Raw genomic sequence first — 19,195 nt, 5'->3', positions numbered from 1 at the left:
CAATGATCCTTGCCTTTATGAAGCAAGAAACAAAACAATCAAAATAAGAAATAGGAAAAAAATCTCAACAGAAATGAGGCAGAGAAGATTGGATGATAGAAACAGCTATTTTGGAGAAAATAAGACATCATAATAGCTAGTGCTGATTTAGTATCATCTTGCTTTGAAGTCCCATCAAGCTTTTATTCTTCTGTCTCCATCGGTCTTAACAGGTTGTATCTTATTGGATTTTATTATATGTGATAATATAAGCAAAAACTTTTATAGACAAGGAGATTATACAGAAACCAGTGTTCATTTTCTGTTAGCTGGTTCTAAATACCCTGTAATAATGTCATTCTCTTGAATGGTTTTACAGTGTCTTGATATGTTTGGTGCTACAGTATACGAAGTTATATTCAAAGATTTCAAGGAAAGAGTCACTATGGTAACTACTTTTATGTCAGGATATCTTGTGGTGAAACACTATTTTGCTTAAATGGTTATGTTTTGACCTGCGCTGTTCTGTTGTTATGCCCTCTTTTATCTCAATCCCCCCCTTTTTTTTTCAATTATTTACTTCTTTATTTTTATCTTTTTAATTAAGGGAAAAATAAATAAAAATATAGCAGGATACATTATAGTAACCTACTTTGATTTCCTATTAACTTGATTTGAAACCTGGTATTGCCCTCACCATCTTGCTTTAACTGATTTTCCCCTATTCTCCTTTGCTAGATAGTACCAAGTTCGAAAGTATAGGCAACAACTGTGAAGACAGTAAGATTCATTATGACGCCCATTCTGGTTGACTCTTATCTTCTTTTAAAGTCCTGTAAAGTCTCCAATGTTTTGGTTGTATTCTCTACTGTTTTGTTCAATTTAATTATAACTGATGATATAGGCAATTCTTCTTAAGATAACAAGAGGCAGTATGGTAACCATTGTTGATCACCTTGTATTTTGTTTTTACATTATCTATTATGTCCATCCTTTTGATTTGACTGACTCTGTTCTGATATGTCGCATTTGGTTTTACTCTCTTCCAAAAAAGTAATAAGAACTGTGGGAGTAATAAAATCCAAAATGTGTAATTGTCATTGTACAAAAGAAAAGAAAAGAAGGTGCTCTAAAGGTTATAACTGCATATATGTTTAAGTGTATAAGATGGATAACCATATTACTGAGTTTTTTTGGATCATTGAACAAAACTGTTTGCACTCTCACTGTTTGAAAGTCCACTTTATATGCTTTAATTTTGTAACTTGAACAACTATTTCTAAGATGAGAATATGTAATCTATTAACTAGTGATTTCTTACTATATATTTTTTAAATTTTGTATTACTTGTACCCTTTCTCTGTTTTTTTTTTCCCCCTCCTTAAATAAAAAAAAAAAAAGAAATAGGAAAAAACTACTGTGGTAGTTAAGAAGTATCAAGTGTTGTGGAGAAAACAGTAGGGAGAGTGAGAGGTGTTGGGGACAGTCTTGTTAATTTCAAGAGAGGGAGGCGGCTCACTTGAGCAAAGACACAAAGGAAGTAAGAGAATTAGTTAGCTATGAAGCTCTGCAGAGGAAACGGTTAAAGGCAGAGAGAGCAGATAAAACCAAGGCTTGAAAAGTTCAAGGACAGGGAGGAAGCAGCAGGGACCAGAGTCCAGAGATCAAGGGAAGCCGTAGGAGGGAAACAGGTCCTGTCGGAACTTGGGAGTCCTGATAGAGATTGTGGCTCTCATCCTAAGTGAAGAGGGAAGCTGTGAGGCCGCTTGAGCAGAGCAGTGATGCTTTCTCACTTATTTTTTACAAAGATCACTTTTACAGCTACATTTGGAATAGACAGTAATTGGAGACATGTCAAAGCAGGACTGGGTGTAGAGCTCAGTGGTGCAGCACCCACCTGGTAAGCACAAGGCTCTGAGTTTGATGCCCCATACCAAAAAAAGAAAACCTGTCTGTAGTCATCTTGTAATGGATCACAAATGTTAAAGCAAAGCAACCAGTTAGACAGATTGCAGAAATGCAGACGAAATGTGGAATTGGCTCTCGCCACAGTGACAGCAAGGTGGTGAGAAATGTTCAGGTTCTGGCTGTGTTTTGAGGGTAGAGACAACAGAATCTGGATTTAAGTGAGGAAAAGAAAAGAAAAGATAAAAAATGACTCCAAGTGTTTTGCCCAAACCAACTGTATGGAAGATTCATCCTTCAGTTGAATTGAGGGAACTGCAGATAGCAAGCTTGGCTGTGAGGGAGACAGGAAGTCATGGATGTGTTAAATTTGAGATCTCTCTTAAAATCCAGTTGGAAGTGTTGAGCATACTGTTGGAGATAAGAAGAAAGATTTTCAGTGAGACTTTTGTGGTAAAAATATTGATTTGAAAGGGACAGGATCGTCTCTGCAGTTAAAATCATGAGAATACCAAGATGATCAAGGAAAGAGTGTACCACCAGAAAGCCAAAAAGGAAGGCCTGGGTCATTCCAGCTGTGGGAGATCTGGCAAAGGAAGAGAAAGGAGAAAGGGCAAAGGAAAAGCCAGTGAAAACAAACAAATAAACAAACAAAAGAGAGCCCTGGAAGCCAAGCAAGGAAGCATCAAGGAGGAGCCATCATGCAAGCGGTTCAGAGGCTGCCAAAGGTCAGACAAGTGGGGATGGAGGAGCTCGGGGCAGTCGTGCTCCCACAAGGGGCAGGATGCAAACCTCACAGGAACAACTGTGACATGATGGAAGGTGAGGAGCGGGAGAGAACTAGCAAAGATAACCCTTCAAAGGAAAAGAGAAAAGCAAAGCAACAGTGGAGAAATACAATCAAGATAACTGTTTCAAAAGATGGAAATAGCAGTACTTGTTTGGAAGGGAAAGATCCAGTAAAGAGGCAAAATGATCACTAAGGACCAAAAGGAATTCCCAGAACCAGGGACTGGAGCAGTTTCAGCCTAGGGAGGGACTGGCTTCCCCAAAAGCTGAGGCGTTCTTCAGATGTACAGTGGAATCTAACTGAGACCAGGGAGGAGCTTCAGAAATCGGTGGGCCCTGTCACCTGCAGTCTGTTCTGAAGCTTCCAGGAAGTAACTCGTAGTTATATCATGCAGGTCAAAAGTCTTGAAAGCATAAAAGACTGAAGGCAGGTAAGAATGAGAAATCATAAATAACTTTGAAAATTAAGTCCTCAAGGCCAAACTGCTAGGCATTTTAAATTGTATTGTTTCCCCACCTAGTGGTCAAAATAAGTTTGTTACATGTTCTGCTATTTTACTCAGACATTTGAAGCACTGAAGTGGAACAAAAGGCTATGTTTATCATTAGTAATGTTCAAATCAACATTTTAAGTGCAACAACACATTTCTTGGTTCCACTTTTTAAGGTGAATTATAAGCGAATAACTTTTCTGATGAAAACAGCCATTGGCTGGATGTCCGGGTACATAAAACAAATTGCATGGTTATTAATAGTAATGAGACAGGAAAAGTGAGGTAATGAGAAATAATAATAATGATGGGAAGTGACTAAGGTTAGCAAAGGGAAGACCAAACAGTTCTTCTCCCGAAGGCATTCATAGTTTAAGGGATTGTCTTGGCAAGAATCTACCCTTATAATTTTAAGTTAGCTAGAAATGCTTAACTCTTCAAGAACTAGAGATGTCCTGTATCAGTCCTGATCATCTTGTATCAGAATTGATGATCATCCATTACCAATGCATCTTACCTAACTATCTTTGAAAATCTTTGGCTTAGGCAAGATACAGTTTTTAAATTCTTCACGTGTACCTTATGCCTTAGAGGAAAAAAAAAAGTCAGCCCATTTCTTTCTTGACTCCTTCTTTTTTTCTTTAAAAAAATAAAAACTGGTAATTGAAAGCAAAATTCATGAGCAGCAGATAAGGCTTGAAGATCAATGGCATCACTTCTTTAACTGTCAGGAAATGGAGCCCTATAGCTTTCTAAAAATGACAATCTTACTATTACATTACTACAATTTCACTTTTCCTGTTTAATTCTGTGTGCTGTAAAATCAAAGAAGTATGGTGAAAGGCCTTGGTGACTAGATTCACTGTCACACTGATAAGCTCCCTTTGCTGCCCCCTTACCCTCCCCGCCTCGGTATCTCTGTCTTTGGTTGTGACCAGTGCCTTTGTTTTTCTCTTACTCTCTCTGTGGAGCTTTTCTCAAAGCCTGGGAAACTCTGCATAGTTGTATCATCCTGTATCAGATGAGTGTATTCAGTAATTTGCTCCTATTTCTTCTCATTTTCTTTTTTCCTTTTTTATTTGCTGTCACTGTTACTTTGACTCTATTTCATATTTATTTTAATCATATATTATAAATTAAGGTCTGAAATTTTAAAAACTAAGATTTATAAGCTATCCTGAAGCATCTATAAATAAATGTAAGCAAGCAAACATTGTGGATGATAAATGCTTTGCATCAATACATGTACTGATGTGCTATACAAATACCCTTTATTTTACAAATATTTGTCATTTATTCAGGTGTCTTAGTAAGTAAACTTTAAGTCTGGCATTATTTATATATTTATGTATTTTTGAGATAGAGTTTCACTATGCAGTTCAGGGTGGCTTTGAACTCACTTTGTAGCCCAGACTGGCCTGAGACTCACAGCAGTCCTCCTGCCTCAGCCTCCCAAGTGTTGGAATTACAGGCATGTGCCATGATGCCTGACCTAATTTAACATTCATTTTAACAGGTGATAATTCACTTTAATAATAAAAGTTACTTTAACCTCTTGGTATTACTGTTATACAACTCATTCATTAAAAAAATCATACCTTCATATACGATAGTATCAAGCACAACAAAACAGTATAAAACCATTCAAGAGAATGAAAGCATTACAGGGCTTTCAGAACCAAATAGCAGAGAACAATGGTACTATGTTATCTCATTTTCCGTAGAAAATTTGTTTATACTATCACACATAATAATATCCAATAAGATACAACAGGATAGAACCAAAGGCAACAGAAAAACAAAAGCATGGCAGGATACTAATTCAGCTCTGGCTATTCTATTGTCTTGTCAAAACAATAAGTTAACTAACAAAGTGACGATCTCTTTGTCAAAGGGGTGTATGGTCTAGCAGTGAGATGACCAGCCTGTGGGCCATTACTGTACAATGATAAAGAAGGACAGGACGACCTCTACAAAGGACAGATCGATGGATGACACCTAGAGGCAGTACTAAGTGGGTTTTGAGCAGGCAGGGATAACTTCCCAGAGAAGGAATAAGAGTTTTCAGAACAGGAGGGCCTCGGTGAGGATGACAAAAGGGAGGACTGAGCCAGAGAAATATGGAGAAACAAGAGAAACAGGAAACCAGAGAGTATGTACATTTAGAGTTAACAGGCGGGAAGATGATGTCAGAAGAAAAAACATGAGGAAGAGCTGTAAAGGAACAGCGCTTGTATGCCATGAAGAGGGCCATAAATTTTATTCTGTAGAACATCAGATATCTTGCTATCTAAAATATTTATATCTATTAATTAGGATTATGTTAATGTTAATAATGCAAAGGCCTCATTTATCTTAAGTATTTATATTTACATTGTATATTTGTTATTCCATATGTACATCTAGCAATTTTATTTAAATAGAAACTATTTTCAGAAGGATCTTTGATGAATTCACCACTCTAACACAACACCAACCAAACTTTTCAAATCAATATTTCTGCTTATAAATTTAGCTGATTAAATTATCTTAGATAGTCTACATTGCATATATAAGGGTAACATTTTGAATTTCATCTTCAGTATTTCAAAATTCAGAATGGACAAATTTACTGACTTCACTAAACCAAACCCGCCCATTACTCATTAGTCTAGTAAATTAAACCACACCCACTTCTCATAAATATTTCAATAGCATTTGAAATTTGGTTTTCTCTCTCTCTCTCTCTCTCTCTCTCTCTCTCTCTCTCTCTCTCTCTCTCGGTACTGGGAGTGAACTCATAACCTCCTGCTTGCCAGGCGGACACTTATGCCACTGAGCTAAATTACCGTCCATTATTCTCATTTTGAAGTAGTATATTTATTATAAAAAATACTTTAAGCAAATAAAAGACAGGGGCAATAATACCAGATGCCCCTGAGTTCCCTTTGTCAACTTTAGCAGTTATAAACATATGGTAAATTACATAATCCCCTCTTCTTATATTACTCTGAAACTAATATGAAATATCATAATTTTTTGTTCATAAATATTTCATTAATTATTTCTAAAAAAAGACTCTATCTATTAACGTAAAACATCAAATCAGTGATGAAATTTCCAGTTGTATACTACAGTATGCTTGTGTGAGTGTGGGTGTGTGTGTGTATGTGTGTGTGTGTGAATTTTACTTAAATATGAAGCCAAAGTCTGTACATCTTTGTTGGACTATGTTTGAAGTTCTCTTTAAGATATGTTTATTTTCCATCATTTTTCCTGCAGTTTAAAGAAATTAAGTTCTTTTGGATACTGGAGGTATCCACATTCTAGTGTCTGCTCATTGCTTCTCTATAATGAAGTTTATGTGTTCCTCTCATCTCTGTATTGTATTTCCTGTAGATTTGATAGTTGCATGTAGATGACTTGATCATATTTAGTTCTTCTTTTTCGATATTGTTAGGTTTGATTTGGGTTTTTCTGTTGTTTTGTTTTTTGTAAGATTCATTGCCTTAAATACTTTCCTTGTCTCTGGGACACAAGGCTCCAACAGGTGTCGAGGTTTTAGTCTGTAGTTACCTGGCTCCACGGCAAGGCAGAGTGGCAGAGAAGACTCACTAAAATGAAACAAATGTCTTTTTGTCACCAGTTTAATGAGTTGATCAACTGGTCTTTACATTTAACCTAAACAGAAAGGGAGATAAATACAAGCTTAATTTTCAACTTTCAATCTTTTAAAAAATTAGTTTGTTAGATTTGCAGTTGGTCATTGTACCTGAATTTTTACCTTCTCAAGTAGAGACTGAGACAGATATATCCATTGCAGTTCTTCCTAAACCGCACTGCAAAATAGATGTAGGATGACTTAGTAATTCTGGTGGTCAGCAGCATAGGAGAATATCTAAAATCTACAGCATTCTATGATGTATTCCAAAATACCTAGGAAAGTCCAAAGCCGCCAACACATAGAAATCACTGCTATTAAGGAACAGAAATATTAAATTTCCCTGATTTGAACATTACATTGTACATGTGCATCAAATTATCCTACCATGCTCTATAATTAGGTACAAATACTTTGTGCCAATAAAAATACATGTTGATAGGAAAAAAATTAGTGACAAAAGCCCACATATTATACGAGTTCATGTTTAGGAAATGTCCAGAAAAGATAAATACACAGAGACAGCGTGAGAATTAGTGGTTTCCAGGAGCTGGGGGAAAGAGGAACTTCTTAAGGAAGATAGAGTTTCCACTTGAGGTGATGAAAATAATTTGGAACTAGATGGTGGTGACAGATGCACAGTCCTCTAACTATGTTGAAAGTCACTGAGTTACACACTTTAAAATGGCTACAATGATAAATCTATTAGGTAATTTTACTACAATCAAAAATTAAGCAAAAAACAAAGACCTATTACTTTTTAATAATGGCCAGAAGACCAAGAGAAGTCCACAGAAGTGTTGAAATGTACCTCTCAGGGAGAAAGGCAGACATCAAGCCACCTTTTTCTTATACCAATTTCACACTCTCTTTATATCCCCAAAGTTCCAACAAAGGAAAAATAAAATCTGTGAAAAAAAATTTTTTAAATTTTGCTAAACCATAAATGTATCCAGGGACCCCTTTTCATGGTCAAAGGGATAAGAAGGTATTTTTCACACACTCTTCAAACAGAGAGGATCCTTTTACCATCCGAAATCGAACACTCTTTCCTATTTTTTAAAATTTATTTTATTTTATTTTTTACTTTTAAAAAGCAAAACAGAAAGGTAGAAATAATAATTTCGAAAAACAACAGTAAGAAAGCAACACTAGTTAATACATTACATATTGTTGTCTTAGAAGTTCAAGTTACAAAATCAAAGCTTAAAAAATGAACAATCAAACAATGACAGCACAAACGGTTCTTTTTGATGAACAGAATTAGTAATATCTAATTATTACTATCTATCTTGTACACGTACATACATATAGTTACATGTGTATACAAGTTGTTCTTTCCTTTTGAGCACTTTTTTCCCTATCATTATTACAATATCTAATGTACATTTTGAATCTTCTTACTCTTTCAGCTTTTTATTGTTATATACTTTTTACACTAGAGAGACAATGTGATATTTACAAATATGAGTGTTATTTATGTCACTTATGAGGATAGTTTCAAGTTGCTTCCATTTACCTGTAAGAGCCTCAAAGCCATCCTTTCTATTGCTGAGTAATATTCCATTGTATAAAAATACCACATCTTTTTTATCCATTCTGCGGTTGATGGGCATTTTGGTTGTTTCCAAGATTTAGCTATTAAAAATTGTGCTGATATAAACATGGATACACATATATCATTATGACATGACATTTTCAATTTTTCTGGAAAATACCTAGAAGAGCAATAGCTGGACTGAAGGGACTTCCAATCTTAGTTTTTTGAGGAATCTCCATATTGATTTCCATAGTGGCCGCACTAGTCTAAAGTCCTACCAACAGGGGAAAAGTGTTCCTTTTTTCCCACACCCCCACCAACATTTGTTTTCAGTTGATTTCATGGTGGCAGCCATTCTTTCTGGAGTGAGATGGAATTTCAATGCTATTTTAATTTGCATTTCTTGAATGACCAGTGATGGTGAACATGTCTTCATGTATTTATTTGCCATTTGTATTTCTTCATCTGAGAAATGCATATTCATCTTTCTTTCTAGTTTTGAAACCAATTTGAGTATTGATTTTGTGTGTGATATGATCATATACTTGTGTTAGAAAAAGCATGTTAGGAAAAGTTGCAGAAGGGACTGTCGGGATGAGGAAGAGAGAGAGAGAGAGAGAAAGAGAGAGACGAAGAGGGAGGGAGGGAAGGAGGGAAACGGGCCTTGGCGTAGATTTCAACATGGAATTCACCAACATTAAAATAACATATGAAGCTGTGGGAATGTATAAAACCATTTGGAAACAACTACAGAGAGAGAAAAGCAAAGAAAGCCAAGGCCAGAACACAAAAGCAAAGATATATCATCACTGAAGGAGGAAGTTAAAGGAAAATAAACTCAGAGGAAACTGTGGGATCGTAGCCAGAGAGACAAGAAGCCAGCCAGAGATATTTCTTATGGAAACAAACAAAGGAGGCTGTAAAAGGGCCAAAAGTTGAACAATGTCTACAAAACAATTAAATAAGAGGTGGGCTGACAGGTGTCTGGTGGATTTGGTAACTAAAGTTTTTAAGAGTAGTTTTATGAAGAAATAGTAATAGAAGACACACAGTAATCAATGAAGAAATGACCAGGAGGAAGAAAATAGTGAACATAAATAAGTTTTTCTTCTCAAATATAGAAAGGAGGATTATCTTCTAATGGGAGCAATTCAGAAAAGCGAAGAACTGTTTGCTTTGTGTGGATGACAGGAACTTGAGCTGAGAAAGAAAAGAAAGAATGAGATATTTAGAAATGAGGCTGGAAAGAAAAAGAATATAAATAACATGATAGTACAATGTAAAGAAGCATTCTGAAGGGTGAAAATTATTGAGAATTCAGATATAATTTAGAGCACAAATAGAACTTGGCAGACAAAAGATAAAGGTGGATGTAACTTCAGGTAAGTTTATGGGTTAAACTATACAGAAATACATTTTCTTAAAGAAATTCATATCCAATTACTGCTGTTTTATTAGTGAAATAGTAAGTGAGGTCCTATTAAACAAAGAGGGGGGAGACAGAAGATTTGAAGCCAGTAGTGAAGGGTTTGAATAGGTATTGAGAAAGACGGCAGAGAGAGAGATTATAGAACAATGAAGGTAGAGTTGGGATTAGATACTGATTACTTTTATTGTCCAAAGTCAGTAAAATTGGTGATCACCCTAGCTAAGCTAATCCATATGAATAAGACTAGAAAACACAAATGGTTACATAAATCATTAAGAACTTTTGGGACCCGGGTATTGATAATACTAAGATAAGAGAAGTTGGAAGTAAATAGTTAAGAGGAAGCACCTTGGAATCTAAGCCACAAAGTGATCAAAGTACAAGCAGATGGAAACCATCTGCAAAGAAGGAGGAGCTGGGGATGAACAAATTCTCCTTGGTGTGTTTACCACATAGCCAATCAAATGCCTTTAGAATCCAGGATTGAACAAGCCGTTTATTATAAATTTAATGGCAAACACATGACTTCCTTGACACAATGAATTGGTTACACACATCCACTGTGAACTGACAGCTTCACTGACAGTGACTATGCTTCTCAAGTCTCCATTTTTGTCACAGTGGCAGGATGAATACATGGCTAAAGCTTATTCTATGTCTGAAGTTGAAAATTAGAGCATATATTAAAGTGAAAAAAAATAATTCAAATGATAACATTTTCCCTTTTGGATTGTAACTTGCTGTATTTTTACTTTTTCTTCATTTTTATTTTCAGAATCCCTGTAAATGAAGAAAATCAAGATAATGTCATGCACTCTGATGGTAAGAAGCAAAAATATTTTATTTATAACCTTAATCCCAGAAAAGAATGAGTTCAAAAGTTTAAACTATTGGTGATTTTTTAATAAACTTTGTCCCACAGAAGCCCAAATGTATCTGGAAGGAAATAAAATGTGCCTTATATGTTAGCTCTCGAACTATTTTATGAAAACCAATAAAATGATTTTATGATTCAATTACAAGTATCAAATAAGCCATAATGGGCTTGGGATTTAGCTCAGTGGCATAAGCGCTTGGCTGGCAAGCGTGAGGTCATAAGTTTGGTACAAAGCCCTAAGTTTGTACCAAAAAAAAAAAAAAAAAAAAGCCATAGTAAGAATCTTAGACATATATTGTGTTTTGTAATTCTTTGTCTTTGATACAGCATCAGTTCTATTAGTTCAGTTAACTATTTTAAATATTATTATAGCCAATAATCATATATGAAAGTTCCTCTTACTTACATGTATTAAAAAATTGTTTTTAATCCTTAGGTACTGGAAATCTAGAGGAGGTCAGTTTTTAAAAATTTTTTCTCATATGATACTGCTATTTTTAAAATACTTAACAATTAATGTGATTCACTTCCTATTGGCAGAAACCAAACATAAAATTTTAATGAGTAATGATAGCATTTTTCCATTTGTAATCTTATTTCATCTAAAATTCTTGAGACATGAAACACCAGTCAGTACACTGACTCATAGGAATGTTGCAGTACTGAATATAAATTCATGTCTGGCTACACATCTGAATGATACAAGAGAAAAATTAAATATTTTTGTACTTGATTCCTTTGTCTATCTCCTAGGACAAAAATAATTTTTTTTCAAGCAAGCCAAACTTACTTATATTTAAATCATATAAACTCAGAAATGCTTGCTTTACAAATATTGATCAATTAAGGATGTTTATGTTGCCTTTTTTTAATAACTGAACTTAATCATTATGTTTTCCTTTGACAGGAACAAGAGAGTGAAGGAGAAACATATGAAGACATGTATGAATCACATTTTTTTTTTACCATACTAGTTTTGTTCTAAGTTGAATATGTTTTGTAAGAAGGAGTGTGGGTATACTCTACCATTATGAGGGAGAAGTCTTATTGGTTCAAATGACTGGCATGTAAGGATAACCTAATACAAAACACTAAACATTCTTCACTTCTCTGCGGATTCTACGGAGGACTCTGCTAACAGGCTGTTGTGTGAGAGGCCCCAAACCTGCAGACTACTAGAGACACCCCAGGCAGGGATGTAGACATTGGAATTGGTATTTCTTCCTCTCAGTGTATCCTGGAGCAAATGAATTAATTTATTTGTTCTGCCTTCTTCACTCAGGCAGGGGAGGAGCTCTGGGAAGTAGTTTAACACAGCACCCAGATGCCAAACTTCCGACTTTCTGCAAAGATATTAAAAATGCCTCTCAAAAAAGTCTTCAGAATGAATCTTCAGTTAGTCTAAGATAGTTCTCGAAATGTGAGTGAAAGTAGATACAAGCATTTTAAAATCATGTCAAGCTCAGATATCATAATTTTCTCTACCTAGTTTTTATTCAACCCATTCTGACCAAAGTTACTCAACCAAAACTTGCATGTATGTCTGTAAATGCACACTCATAGTGGCCGAAAGGAAAAAGAGATTAATAATTTTATTTATGCTAACATGCAAAGACAGAACCCTTCTAACAGTGTCTTGCACTTGGTGGCACTTGGTGGTACAAGCAGAGCCTCTGGAAAGCACCTTCATTTTTGTGCCTCCTATTGACTTTAAAAATAGTCTCACACATCCAGCATTGTGTTACCTGTCTCTACACGTCAGAGACCATGTCTGGTGGCAGGTAAAAGCTTCTGTGGAGTATCTGACCCGTGCAGGTAAAGAAACAACCTAAGTATTTGTGTCCACAGAGAGGCCTCCAAAGAACGAGACAAGAAACGGGAAAAGGAGGAAAAGAAGAGATTAGAGCTGGAAAGAAAGGAACAGAAAGAGAAAGAGAAGAAAGAACAAGAATTAAAGAAAAAATTTAAAGTAAGAACTTCCTTTCTGATCAGTGAAACAGCAACGTTTTGACTTTCTCTCGAGCGGTGCCATTCTTGATCACTTCTATAATTGCAGAATTAATTATAGTTTTCAAAACAGGATTGGTCTTCCTAACAGCACTTTTTGTTTAATATACTATCTTACCCATGTACTACAAAATGTAATATGATAAATCCAAACAGCATGTAGTTTAGAGGCCTATAATCAGTAAGTACCTAGGAAATTTTATGTTGACCGAGTGAATGAATATTCCATTACTCAAACTCAGCCTGACTCTCCTGGTTACAAGTATCCTATTGGCATATTTTGTACACGAATTTAAGACCACACACACATATGTGCCCTCGTGCTATGTAATGTAATGGTATAAGTGAAACCAGTGCCCCTTAAATGAACCAGATTTCGGTGTCTGAACCTGACTTGCAAATTTGCTTATATTTTAAACTGGGGTACATGTTAACGTCTTTCTTTCCTTTTATTGTTTTAGACCTACAGAAAACATCAGAATAACTACACCATACATATAGGGTACAGTTCAGTGATAGAATACATGCACAAGACTCTTGACTTAGTCAATCAGAGGAGGAAAGGAAGGAAGAGAGAAAGAGAAAGAGAGAGAGAGACTACACAATGAGAAAAAGATAAACTGCACAATGCAGAGAGGGAAAATTTTTTATCTACTAAACAGACACCAACACAGTATGTTCCTTAAAAACACATTAGTTTGACATGGACCTTAGCACATAGATGGTTTTAGGTGTCAGCAGGCAGCTTGTAGAGTTCCTGTGGTAATAGATCACTCCCATTCTCTCCTGGATGCCAAGCACAAGTTCACCTGTTCTTTGCTGGCCCTGCTTGGCCTCTGGTTTTTCCCTAACTCTCCCTATTTGAACACTTACGAGGAATGACATTTACCTTCGATTTCTACTTAAAGCTTATAATTGTTGAATATAGGTAGGTTAGCAGGTTGTGGGTTTATTGTCTTCTAAAACTGCATTCTTTAAGTTTTTCTGAGTAGTAAGAAAATCTGTTATTGTTTTTTCTCCAATTGCAGTTAACCGGCCCTATTCAAGTCATCCATCAGGCAAAAGCTTGCTGTGATGTCAAAGGAGGAAAGAATGAACTGAGCTTCAAGCAAGGAGAGGCCATTGAAATAATCCGTATCACTGACAACCCCGAAGGAAAATGGTTGGGCAGAACAGCAAGGGGGTCTTGTGAGTGCACATTTCCCTATGATTTCAAAGTGGATTTTTTTGTGGGGAGCCAGTATTAAACGTTCAGATCTTTGCAGAATTACAAGCATCAAGTCAGGAGTATGTTACTGAATAGAAAAATCTAAAATGGCAAATTGAGTTCTATCTTAAATTCATGTCCCTAGTAAGGGACAGCGTATATTATTATATTGTCCAAGTTTTATATTATTCCAAGGAAGATCAAAGGTCATTAGAGTCTTCATTTAGGTTAAAATAGAAAAAATATTTCATGCAAATCATTTTAAAATCTTTAAATAGACTCTAGTCTTACTCCAAAGCACAATAGGGTAAGACTGAGAGAGTGTAGTTTAATATGTCCATGCGGGAGATTTGCAAATCAGAGTTTCAACAAGTAAAGGGAAATTTTAAAGAGTGGGTGGGCAATCGCTGCTTCATTTTCAGCTCTAAAATATTTAAGTTACAGTCACCTGAACTTATTAAGTCTCCCCTCCCCTTTTTCGGTAGATGGCTATATTAAAACAACTGCTGTAAAGATCGATTATGATTCTTTGAAAAGAAAAAAATCCTCTTTCACCACTCTTTCCTCAAGACCTGTTGAAGATGACCAAGAAGTATATGATGATGTTGCTGAGCAGGACGCTAGTCACAGGTGCGTGCAAATACAGCTGGTGAGTCACAGCAGGTTGTCTCCTTGTCAGAAGTCACGTGATTTGAAGGCGTGTAATTTTATCACCTTCAATACCTCTGAATGTTTGCTACCACTGAGTTGAGTCACCACTCATCATCACCTCAATGTGGGTGAAAGGTCATTTAAAACCCCGTAGTCTTCTGTTTTAGTCTTCGATTGTATGCCTCCAGTACTATTTGAAATATCGTGTGCCATTTGCCAGGTTGTCAAACATATTGTCATTGCAAAACACTGTTATTCAATGTACATTATGACTTGCTCTTAGTGATGTACCTAAAGTAAATATCTTGTAAAATGTATCGCATGAAATGTAAATTTTAGCCTTTGTTGCTCTGAAATCTAATACTAAATGTACTGTAGATTGTTATTATTTGAAAATACAACAGAAAAAATGAGTTTTACTATAACTTCTATGTAGCTTTTAGAAGTAGAACTTGAATTCTCTATGATTCCTGAGAATCAACAAAGGATCCAACTTTCTATTTCCCATTTACTCCTCTAGATTAGGATCACCTTTCTTCAAAAAGTAATGGAAAAACCTTCCCGGCATGAAGGAACAGAGCAAGACATGTTTCTGGAAAAGGAAGAGATAAGATTGGCCATCTCCTCCCCTATACCTCTGTATTAGTCAGCTCCACATTGCTACAATGAAATGCCTCAGGCAATTAACTTATAAAGAGAAAACATTTATTGACATCAAGGTTCTACCATTTCCAAGCCAAGATTGAGCATCCTCATTGCTTTAGGTATCTAGTGGGGGTGCCAGGTGGCAATGCCAGGGAACAGGAGTCACAGCAAATTGTTCACATCACAACCCATGATGCAGAGAGAGGAGAAAGGATGAACCCGGATCCCATAGGTCCCCCTTGGGGGCCATGCTTCAGTGACCTAAGGACCTTCTGTCAGGCTTCACTCCACCGCACCTCCTAATAACACCTTCCCGGGAACCAAATCTCTAGCACAGCTATTCAAATTCAAACCACAACAGCCTCTATTTCCCTTCTGCCAGGTCTCAGTCTTCAGCTTCCTTTTTCTGTCCTCCTCTTCTCTTTTCTCTCTGTCTTATCCGCATCCTTTGTTAACTTTCCTCCTCCTTTCTACTTTATCATTTCTCTTCTATCATTTCTTCTTTGTTTACAGCCTCTCTTCTTTTGAGTCACATCACTCCCTCAGGTCAAAAGAAAAAGGGAAGGAAAATTCCCAGCTCACCTAAGAATCCTCATTTTTCTATGTCCAATTTATGAAACTGGAAGCCCTACTTTGTGATCTCAAAAACAATTACTAGATCTTTAATTGGGTGAATTTGTGTTTACCTTCCTCATAATTGAAATTTCATAGGAAAACATTTAAAATGAGAAGCTGTGTTAACAACGTAAAATCATCAAGTTAGTAACATACTTATAAAGCACATTATGAATTATACTTCCTCTTATGACCTTTTACCTCAGGTCATCAATTAAACTTGTTAGGTTGCTTTATGGCAGTTTTGTCTTTCTAGAATGAACTACATCCTGCTACACATTTTCTCCATGTTACAGTCCTACATTATGTAACATATATTTAAAATGCAATGCCTGCAGTGAAGTTTGCAGATTATAAATGGACTTTTGTAATTGCAAACACACTGACTTTGTTTCAGAATCAGTAGGTAGGAGTTTTAGGGTCTGATGAATTTTCCAGTGGCCGTACTCTACAATTTATACAATTTTCTGAATGTAGATATAGCAAGTATATTATTGAGTGATCAAGAAACACCATGTATTTTTAAATTTAAAAAGAATTATTACAGTTAAAGACACACCACCATTAACTACCTTCAAAATACTCTTCCTCAATTCATACTCACTTATCCTATTATTCTTGCCACTTTCCAAAGCTGTTCTGGAAGTTGTCTTTCATGAGCATCTTTACTAAGTGTGATCAAATATATGCTGCTGTGTGCTCTCTAATTGCAACATAGGCTCATAAAAATGTTGTGTATCCTTATATCCACCTTATTCACCAGATCTGGCACTATGCAAATTCTGGCTCCCCCACCCCAAGACAAAATGACCATGAAAGGTAAATGTCTGGAATTGAGTCAAGACACAGAGGTAACCACAACAATACAAATAAAGTCACTCATGAAAGCCACTTTCCAGAATTGCTTCAGAAAGTGGCAAGACAGAGAAATAACTGTGTGCTTCAAACTCTGGGAGCAGACCTAAGGCTTGAAATAACAAGACTGTCCTTTTCTCTCTGCTCTCAGCTGAAGCAATTTCTACAAAGACAATGAGATAGTGAAGGGAAGAAATTAGCAAACGCAAACCTCATTCTTCCATCACATAGCAAACCCTCTTCTTTCCATGAATCCTCCTCTCTCTCTTTCTCCTTCTCTACCTCACTCACCCTTTCTTTCTCTCTGCCTGTGTCTTCTATCTCACCTCCTCTCCTTTACTTGTCAAGGGTTTTATGTTCTAAACAGTTCATTTTAGGATGTTGAAGAACTGGTCTAGAAGGAAAATAAATGGGTAACATCTTTGCTGTTTGTAACAACCATGTTCCTTAGGAAGTGGGTATGAGAATCTCCAGTAAAAACATTTGCCAGGGTCAGCAAGCAACCAGAATGCATTTAATTCTAATTACAGGCTTCACATCCAAAGGGAAGTGTCAGAGAAAATAGTTGTGACCATGGCACAGAAGTAGAGAGTACACTTCAAATTCTATAAAAAATCAGTTTTTCTTTATATAATACAGCATTGACAACATGGTTTTTCTACAAAGCTCCCCTAGCAACAGTATGTTTTTATTTCTAAATTAATCAGAGATCTGTACCAGATTAATTTCATCTACTGACTTAAGGAATCAGGAAAGTTGTCCTGTATAGTTGTGACATCAAATCAGTATCTAATGCTGGCAGATAATCCGAAGATCAAAAATGGAGGTGAAGAGTGCAGTTAGGCGTAGAAGTGGGATTGGTCACCCGGAATTCTCAGAGCCTTAGCTTCTTTTCTTCAGAATAAAGAAACTAAATAAATGCATAACTTCTGAAGGGTTTTCCCCCATTATCTTCACTGTCTCCATTATTTTTGCTCTCATGAAGCTCCTACTTTAGTGAGAAACACAGACACAAAAACAGATAATCATAAAAGCTAAAATATAGAAAGTACAGAACACTAGGAAAGTAAATAAACACAATCTGTATTGAGAGAGTCAGGACCACTTTAATTTTTAAAACGTTTTTCCTTTAAAAATTTTTAATGCAATTGGACTTACAGTAAAATGTTTTGGTTCCAAGATGCTGAAAGAAAATTGAATTTAATGCAATAATAATTGTTCTATATGGCCCCTGGAATAGCACTCTTGGGGAAAGTTTTAATAGTCCATCTACAGAATGATGTAATGATATATAACTCAAAAACAGCCTGGTGGGGAAATGTTAAAAGCAAATTGTATTGTTGGGATATCTTGTGCGATACTGTAACTCACTCAGTTCTGTTTTTGTTGTGGCAATTAGTTTTGTTGTGATGCCTTGTGGTTACACAACTATTACATTAAGGAGCATTTTTCTTCCTCTTCACATGGGCATGCTGATAACTTTTAACTAGAACGATATTTATCCCTTATGTAACTCCTCAGTACATGTACATTTCTTCCTAGGAGCTAAATAAATCATCTATTAACTTAATGTTTCTATTAACTTAGCATTTCTGGTTTTTTTCCAGTCAAAGTCAGAGTGGAAGTGCAGGTAAGCCACGTGTTTTCTATCAGTGTTTACAAATTCTTCACACATTGTCAACGTATTTCTGTACAAGCTTTCACATCTTCGGGGATATTAATTACAAAATGTTTTAGTTGGTTCCTAATCATGGAGATCTTACTGAAGAAAAAGAACATTGGCCTGGGAGCCAATGATCTGGATTTCCATCCTGGTCCCCAGCTGATTTCAAGAAAGTCATTCCTTCCCTCTGAGTCTGTTAGGGATCCAGGGTGATCCTGCTTACAGCGTGCCGAGGGCGCCCTGGATTTACACTAACTGCCCAAGCACAATTAGGGATTACTCGTTAATTCAATTTTTCTTATCACCCTTTCATTTTCCTTTTTACACAGCAAATATAAAACTCTAGCTCCTATTCAGTTTTACTTTTTCTTATGCTTATTCTTCCCCATTTCTCTCATCTCAAGTCCAAAGTGCCTTTTGCTATTCTTCATTTATTTATTATAAATTAAGCCCTATAAGTTCTTATAAAATGATCAACAATCATTTTACCTTCTACCTTTATGAGAGGGAGAGATTAAAGGACATTTTTATTGAAATGGTCAATAGGAAAGAGGGATGTTTTCTGTAGTAAATTAAGATAGATTTATTATTAAAATCGTAATGATCTGTGATCAAGTGATACAATTAACAAAATATTTCTGCATACTCCAACAGAAGGAGTGTTCCCACCACCACCAGATGACATTTATGATGGGATAGAGGAGGAAGATGCTAATGATGGGTAAGAATAATCAGCGAATTCGCTTGTTAGGAAATGTGGAAATTATTTCTCTATGGAAATTGAGCTTTGATTTCCAGTTAAGATAAAAAGCAGAAATTTGTGCTCCTTATTACATTCCCAAAATGATTTGAATGTTTACAGCAGTAGTAAATCAGGAAGTATAATTGCATCACACTTCAAA

At 35.9% G+C, this 19,195-nt stretch overlaps 1 protein-coding gene across 3 annotated transcripts in view; it reads left to right on the top strand.

The window, feature by feature from the left end:
- Positions 1-19,195, top strand: part of Fyb1 (FYN binding protein 1) — a 141,658-nt gene that overhangs the window by 103,343 nt on the left and 19,120 nt on the right. For all 3 annotated transcript variants that reach the window (XM_013152909.3, XM_013152906.3, XM_013152907.3), the window contains exons 4-11: positions 10,549-10,595; positions 11,087-11,106; positions 11,558-11,592; positions 12,499-12,619; positions 13,686-13,845; positions 14,350-14,494; positions 18,238-18,260; positions 18,948-19,014. In XM_013152909.3, coding sequence (XP_013008363.1) covers positions 10,549-10,595; positions 11,087-11,106; positions 11,558-11,592; positions 12,499-12,619; positions 13,686-13,845; positions 14,350-14,494; positions 18,238-18,260; positions 18,948-19,014 — 618 coding nt within the window. The remainder of the gene's footprint in view (positions 1-10,548; positions 10,596-11,086; positions 11,107-11,557; positions 11,593-12,498; positions 12,620-13,685; positions 13,846-14,349; positions 14,495-18,237; positions 18,261-18,947; positions 19,015-19,195) is intronic.

The sequence above is a fragment of the Cavia porcellus genome, unplaced genomic scaffold, assembly GCF_034190915.1.
Source record: "Cavia porcellus strain 051 isolate PalLab524CR breed Dunkin Hartley unplaced genomic scaffold, mCavPor4.1 scaffold_11, whole genome shotgun sequence".
NCBI lineage: Eukaryota > Metazoa > Chordata > Mammalia > Rodentia > Caviidae > Cavia > Cavia porcellus.
This window is presented reverse-complemented; position numbering and strand designations above follow the sequence as displayed.